Below are 7,165 nucleotides of genomic sequence, written 5' to 3' on the forward strand. Positions count from 1 at the left end.
GAGTGGGACTAGGATAGGGCAGGGGCTGAAAAGACCATGTCTGCCTCAACCTCAAAGATCCAGATAAAAAGTCATAAAAAAAACAATGTTAACACATCAACAACCCCCAATGCCAAGGGCAGAGTCCCGGAACCTCCCCCTGAGGACCTGGCTCCTCCTTCAAAATGAACACGGTGAACCTAGCGCTCAGTTTTCTCCTTCATTCTCCCCTGTCTCCCTCATCCCACCCCCTCCCATAACCACCCCACATCAGGGGCTTGGACGACGTCCCCTTCAGACTGGGCTCCCAGGGCAGAGCCAGCTCATGCCACTCTCGCCAAACCCACACCCATCCCTGGACTCTTATCCCGTTCCCAGGAGCCGCAGACTGGGACCCCCCCTGCCCGTGACCCATCCCTTCCCCAGCCCCTCCCTCCCCACCCCAACCCAGCACGCAGTTTTGGTATTTCATACAGATGCAGTCAGAAGTAGCTATACATGAAATAAGCCTAACATAAAAATAGAGCTTTTTCCGTCCTCCCGTCCGGAAAGCAAACATCCTTCAATAAACATGCAAGGCAGCTGCCTAGTAGGACCCAGGGCTGGTGAGGGGGCCACAGAGGGCAGCCCTGGGCCTGCGGGAACACTAGCCACCCCCAGCCATGGCAGGAGGGAGGATGAGGGGGCAATTTGGGTATAGAGAGTCCAGAAGGACTCAGGCCTCAGCCCAAAGGTCCAGAGATGGGGTCCCAACTCCCCTTTTTAAACCCCACTCTCTGGGCCACAGGCTCTTAGGCCAAGAGCATCATTGCATTTAGTCAGTTTGAGGAGCAGGTTTTGAAAAATAGTCTCCAAAAGATAAAGTCTTGGGTCAGCAAGGCGCCAGCTTCATAGTCAGAGCCTTCATTCTCTGGCCCACACCCACCCCTGCCCCACCGGGGCCCAGCAGCCGCCTGCGGCTGGCCATCTCCAGGTCTGGCGTCCCCCGTCGGGTTATGTAGTCCCCCTGGAAGAAGTGGTGGGCAAGGAGCTCCGGGCCCAGCCGGTTCTGAGTGTGAGACTTTTCTAGTGCCTTGGGGCTGCAGAAGCCCACAGCATGCCCAGCCCCAGGAGGCCCTAATGGACCAGCAGGCCAAGAGTAAGCGTGGGCAGGACACCCAGCCAGAGGGAGGCAGCCAGGGCGCGGGCGCGGCCCAGCAGGTGCGAGGTCATGGCGCCATCCTCGCGCAGTAGCTGCCAGTGCTGAGCCTCATGGAGGTAGGAGCCCTCCTGGGCCTCGCAGTAGTAGTGGCCATACTGGAGGTCCGTGAGGTTCTCGATGAACAGGATGCAGTTGGGGCTCTGGTGGCCGGGCTCACAGCTCTGCTCCACACTGTTCTCGTGGCGCCACGAGTAGGTGGCGTGGCGGGACTCCATGGGGCAGCTCAGGTAGTAGCGAGAGTTCTGGGCCAGAGAAACCTTCTGCAGTGGGGCTTGTTCTGGGGAGTGATGGGGAGATAGCCATAAGGAGGGGCTGAGGGCTCCCAGGGCAGGCTGTGTCCTCCCCCACTGATAGGCCTCCAAGGCCAAGGCTTCCGAATGAACACGGGGAAACCAGCGCCCAGTCTCCTCTTGACTCTCCCCTGCTGCCCTCACCCCACTCCTCTCACAACCACCCCACACCGAGGGGGCTCCCTCCACAGGACTGTCCTGCCCATCCGTCTGGAGCCCCCAGGACCAGACCAGGCCTCCCTCAGACAGGGCAATCGGGGCATGGTGGTACCACCCTAATGGGATGGGGGCAGGGCCAGGTCAGGTACCTGGCTTTGGGTTGGGGCACCCCTTGTGTGGCTCGGCTGGATTGATGGACTGCAGCACTGGCCTGGAGTTGGAAGGAAGAGAGAGGCTAAGCAGACAGGAGGCCACAGGCCTGGCCCCTTCCCTGTCCTCCTCCCCACCCAGCATCAGCAGTGGTGCCTACCCAGAGGAGGGTCTGGCCAGAAGGGCCGCCTCCTGCAGCCCATCAACCCCCACTGCTGTGTTCACTGTCTCCTAGTGACAAGGGATCCCAGCCAACGTACTCTGACTTTGGGGAGCTGTAGATGGAGACGCAGCGGTCCTGGTTCCAGCCGCAGTAGGGGTCTCGGGCCATGAGGCAGCCATGGCAGCCCCCACTGTAGACCTCACACAGGTCCAGGGGCACCTGGCTCACCTCCCACTGGGAGTTCACATACAGTTTCCGCTGGAAAGAGAAAAGGACTGAGTCAGGTCAGGGCCCCCATCCCAACTGAGTTCTAAGCCCCTAAGCTTTGGTCCAGCTGCCTGGCAGACCCTGGGGCCCAGAGACCCAGCAAAGGACATGCAAATCACAAGCAGAGGAGCTCTGTCCTCACCTGGCCATCCCTGGGCAGCCCCATAGGGCAGGGGTTGGTTGGGGAGGCTCACCCGGTCAGCGTCCAGTGACATGGCCTGGATAGTGGCCGGACGGCGAAAGGGCTGGATCTCCAAGATGCTGAAGACAAGGCTGTGTTCCCGTTCCCCCGACTCCACCACCTTGTGGATGGTGCCCTTGTCTGTAGGTGAGAGGCAGAGGGTCAGCAGGCGGGAGTCCCACCACAGAGCCAGGCAGCTTCCCTCTGGGCTGAGCTGACCAGGCAAGATGCCGGTGGGGAGGGCTGGGAAGTCATGGCTCAGGCAAGGGTCATAGGACTGGGGTGGGATGGGGAGAGGACAGCATGACTGGGGAGGGTCTTAAGAGCCCAAAGGCATCGCAGGATGCTTCCAAGCCTGGGCCAGGGAGGCTATCGCAGGAGGCCCTGGGCTCCCGAAGGCCGCAGGGGAAACTGGAGCATGGAGAACAGAACCAGCAGTCTCACATGCCCAAGCACTGCTAAGCCTCCAGCTACATGCATCAGCATTACTTCATTTAACCCTCCACACCCCTGGGAGGTGGGTATTATCATCCCCACTTCGAAGATAAGGAAATGAGGCTCAGAAAGGCTAAGCAACTTGCTCAAGGTCACACAGCTGGTGACTGGAACCCAGAGGGGTCAGAACTCTACCCCTCAACTTCTATAAACCCCTCTGCTTCCTGGACTCTTTGGGATTTGTTGTCTTTAAAATAAACTTTTTATTCTGAAATAATTTCAGATTTACAGAAAAGTTACAAAGATAGTACAAAGAGTTCCCTTATACCCTTCGCCCAGTTTCCCCTAATGCTTCCTCTTAGATAACTGTGATCTTTGTCACAGCTGAGCAGTTGTCACTGGTACATAATTATTAACTTGACTACAGACTTTACTGGGATTTCACGGGTTTTTCCACTAATGTCCTTCATCTGTTCCAGGATCCAATCCAGGATTCCACATTGAGTGTAGTCTTAGGGGATTTTAAAATTTTTATAAAATCTTAGATCTGAAAAGGACCTTAGGTTCAGCACAGGGGAACCCAAGGTCACACAATAGGTTGCCTGCCTCAGAGGCCAGTGCTCTCTCCATTCACACTTGTCGGGGACTAATGGGCATCCTGACCCCTGGGTCCTCCCAATCGGACCTCACGGGCTGTCCCAGTTTCTAGAATAGCCTACCTCCCTTTTGCTCCCTCCCAATTTCCCAGGGTATCACTTGCCCCAAAAAAGCAGTCAGATGATCAGATGATTGCCTGCCTAGGACCTTTCCTCTGTGTGTCTGTGACCTGCCTCTGCAGGCTCTGGGATGTGGCCCCTTGCTCCTCCAGCCCGACAAGCTCCCAGCCCAGTCACTACCTTCATACACACACTGCCCTTCACCTCCTCCACACAGCGTGGTGACAGCCTCCCATCGCTTCTCCCAGCCGTGAGAGCCTCCCATTCTCTGCAGAGGGCTCAGAAAGGTCTATTTCATTTCTAGCCCCAATCCTTCCTGCTGCAGACTCCAGAATAGTATCTATCTGCAAAGGCCCTGCCATCTGGAAGTCCTTCGTCACATCTCACTAAATTCTTTGCATCCCACGTCAAAAGTTTCCTCTCATCTGCGTAATCCCAAAGACAGGGAGAGGGTCCAGTTTCCTCGCTCTGCCTGGCAGAGGTCCACAGGACACCCTGGACCAGGTCCTTCCTCCTGACTTCCACATCTTTTCCTACCATCTTCAGGAGTCAGACAGCTGGACCAAAGCTATACCCAGCTTTGCTCAGACTTACAACATTTCTGCCTCTGAATCCTGGCACCTTCTAGCCTACGATGCCTTTCCCTTTCCCTTCTGCCCCACCTCCTCCGGGAAGCTCTCACTGCCTGACTCTTCCACAGCCACACACATTAACTCCTGACAGCTCTTAGTCACTCAATTCTCCCAACCAGATGTTAACTACATTATCCTTTATACCCATTTTTACAAAGCAGACCAGGGGCGGAGTGGGGGTGGGCAGGAGGGGTTGGTCCCGGGTAGCCCCTCACCTGTGGTTAGGTAAAGCACATGGAAGGTCTCCCCGTTGCTGGCGTGCATGCGGTGGACAACCACTTTCTGGTAGTGGTACTTAGAGTGGAACAGTGGTGTCTTCAGAGGCCCCATGGGCTCCACCCTCTGCACCACCTCAGGGTGACTGTCGGCCACCTGGAAGGTCTCTGTGGGTATCGGCTGCCTGTCTGGGAGGCACTGGGAAAGGAGAACAGGTCCAGATCAATGGGGTCGCTGGGCAATGGGGTTGGGGCCTGGGCCATGGTGGGTGTCACCGCTCACCTTGCCAGGCCGTGGGTTGGGAAGGTCTGAGTGATAGCCCTTGAGTGAGGAAGTGCGGAAGACCTTGTCAATGTCACCGAGGGAGTACACGCAGACGGCAGAGTAGTTCCTGTGGGACACACAGGCCTCCTCAGTGGGAGGCCCAGGACCCACCCACCTCCACTCACCCAGGCGAGCCCAGCACCAGATGGGGTACAACTGCAGCCACCCGACCAAGCTCCCTGGCCTTTGAGCTCCATGAGGGCAGGGATTATCCTGGGGGCCAAGGCCAGTGCCTGAGCATTACCAAATACCAGTGAAGGAAGGAGGGACGGAGGACAGGAAAAGGGAGGGAGGGAAGTTCAACCTAATTTCTTTCTGTTGCAATGTAAAACCAAAACCTGTATTCTGTCACAGAATCACTGAGTTAAGAGGCCAACCCCAGGGCAGGAGAAAGCCCAACACGTGCATCCTTGGAATGCTGATGCCCAAGGAGGCCAGACCTCCATCCCCTTCCCAGACTGCTGGGTCCATGCACACGGGAGCCCCAGAGCAGGGTCTTGGCTTCCCTACCCTGCCACCCACCTCTCCCCACACACACCTGACACTTTTGCCTGCCTTGTTTTCAATCAACGAGAGTGATTAAGAGGTGTGAATTATCAGGCGCAGGCAGTGCCTGAGCGGGTGTGATGGCACCCGGCACCCAGCACCCCAGAGGCCGCCGCAGCAGCCGTTTCCCGGGGCCTAGCACCCGCTCTGAGTACACAGCTGGCGGGCACACGGGCACAGGTGCAGCCATGAGCATGCATACGGCGCATGCGCACACACCCATGTGTACAGACTCACAAACACACCAGCACGCACATGTCCCTGAGCACTGTGTGTCCACCCATACCAGGCCAAGCAAGGGCCTTGTCCCTTGAGCCGGGGTCCCTGCTCTTACCACACCAGCCCTCGCCTGGTCAGGGCCCAAACCCTCTGATCCCCACTGGACACTTAACTAATGCCAGCCCCAGCACCACGACAAGGGCCACTCACCAGGGGTTGGAGAAAACGCCATAGACCCTAGTGTCCCTCCACTGGCCATTGGGGTCGGGGAGCAGGAAGACGTCCTGCAGCCTGTTGAAGTTCTTGTTGCTGGTGGCGTCACTGCACACCAGCATGGCTTTCAGGAAGGTGTTCCACTTGGAGACCGACAGTGAACTCTCGCCACCCTGGTCCCCCTGGAAGGGTGGAGGGGAGAGGAGGCCCCTCAGCACCTGCCTGGGCTGCCCCACACACCTGGGGCACCTGCTGCCGGGAATGCCAGCACCCAGGCTTCTGAGGAGGAAGGGAGGCCCTGAGAGGGGTCGGGACCTGCGAGGCGACGAGGCTGAGGTACCCCACCACTCAGGCCAGGTTCTTGGGCCAGGCTCCAGGAGGCAGGCCCGGCCGACCCAGGGCACATGGCTCACAGTGGGGACCTGCGGGGTGCGGGTACCAGGTCCCCACAGAGCACACCAGCTCAGACACACGCCTGCCCGCTCTCACACGTTCACGCTCACACACACGACATAGACCTGCACAACCCAGCACCTCCACACAGGGGAAACACACACACGTCAGTGCGCTCTCATTCTCACGCACACGCTCATGCACACTCTCCACGAATACACACATTTTCACACTATCACACGTGCACGTGAGCTCAACCATCTTTACCCACTCCCAGGTGCAGGGACCCTCCTGTGCACGCACGCTTCCTCCCACGGTCCCACACAGACTTGCTCGCACATTTGCACGCAGGCAGTCACACCCTCACTCGCTCCTGTTTCGGCACAGACACACACCCTTGCCCAGTCCGCACTGGCTCACCCTGCACAGCTGGGCCACTCGGGACACGTTGAGGGGGGCCTCGGGGTTCTTGTCAGGGTTGTCCTCTCGGAAGAAGTAATAGATCTTGTCATCGTAGGCCTGGTCTTGGTGCACAATGGTGGCCTTGAGGAACTGCGGGTCTGGCGGGGACAGAAGCGAAAGGGCGTGAGGCGGGGAGCCTCTCAAAGGACCCACCCACAGCCTGCCCACCCCCTGAGTCTGCACAAACAAAGCCGGGTCAAATCACACCTGGAATAAACTTCAGAAAAACAGGTCTAACACCCCAAGGGGCCTGAGACTCTGCACTCCCACCCCACACCTGTTTTGCCCTCTCTTACAAAGATGTCATTGGCCCAGGAGCAATGACTTCAGGCCTAGGGACTTGGGGGAGAGCCCTAGGGGCCCCTATGACACTTCTGACTAATTGGCAGAGCCCTAATGAGGAGGGAGTGGGTGTTGCCCCCATGTGAGCTCAGCACAGGGATACGCTATGGCACCTGGGGACTCCACACTGGGTCTGGGCTTTCCTCTGACTTGTTCCCAGAGGGTGGTGGGCCCATCCTGCCTCCACATCTTTCTCTCTGCTGTTCCCCTGCTCCCTGCCAGGCCAACCTCCTCAGCTCTATCTTCACAGGGCTGTACCAAGCTCCCGCTTTCCCTA

General features: G+C 58.0%; 1 protein-coding gene across 3 annotated transcripts in view; it reads right to left on the bottom strand.

Moving 5' to 3' along the window:
* Positions 1-501: 501 nt before the first annotated feature.
* Positions 502-7,165, bottom strand: part of SEMA7A (semaphorin 7A (JohnMiltonHagen blood group)) — a 23,049-nt gene continuing 16,385 nt past the window's right edge. For all 3 annotated transcript variants that reach the window (XM_007446671.1, XM_007446673.1, XM_007446672.1), the window contains 8 exons: positions 6,505-6,644; positions 5,689-5,873; positions 4,672-4,780; positions 4,389-4,587; positions 2,404-2,531; positions 2,046-2,200; positions 1,779-1,840; positions 502-1,457 (listed from right to left, as the gene is read on the bottom strand). In XM_007446671.1, coding sequence (XP_007446733.1) covers positions 1,096-1,457; positions 1,779-1,840; positions 2,046-2,200; positions 2,404-2,531; positions 4,389-4,587; positions 4,672-4,780; positions 5,689-5,873; positions 6,505-6,644 — 1,340 coding nt within the window. In that variant the 3' untranslated portion in view covers positions 502-1,095. The remainder of the gene's footprint in view (positions 1,458-1,778; positions 1,841-2,045; positions 2,201-2,403; positions 2,532-4,388; positions 4,588-4,671; positions 4,781-5,688; positions 5,874-6,504; positions 6,645-7,165) is intronic.

Source organism: Lipotes vexillifer, unplaced genomic scaffold (genome assembly GCF_000442215.2).
Source record: "Lipotes vexillifer unplaced genomic scaffold, Lipotes_vexillifer_v1.1 scaffold242, whole genome shotgun sequence".
NCBI classification, from domain to species: Eukaryota; Metazoa; Chordata; class Mammalia; order Artiodactyla; family Lipotidae; genus Lipotes; species Lipotes vexillifer.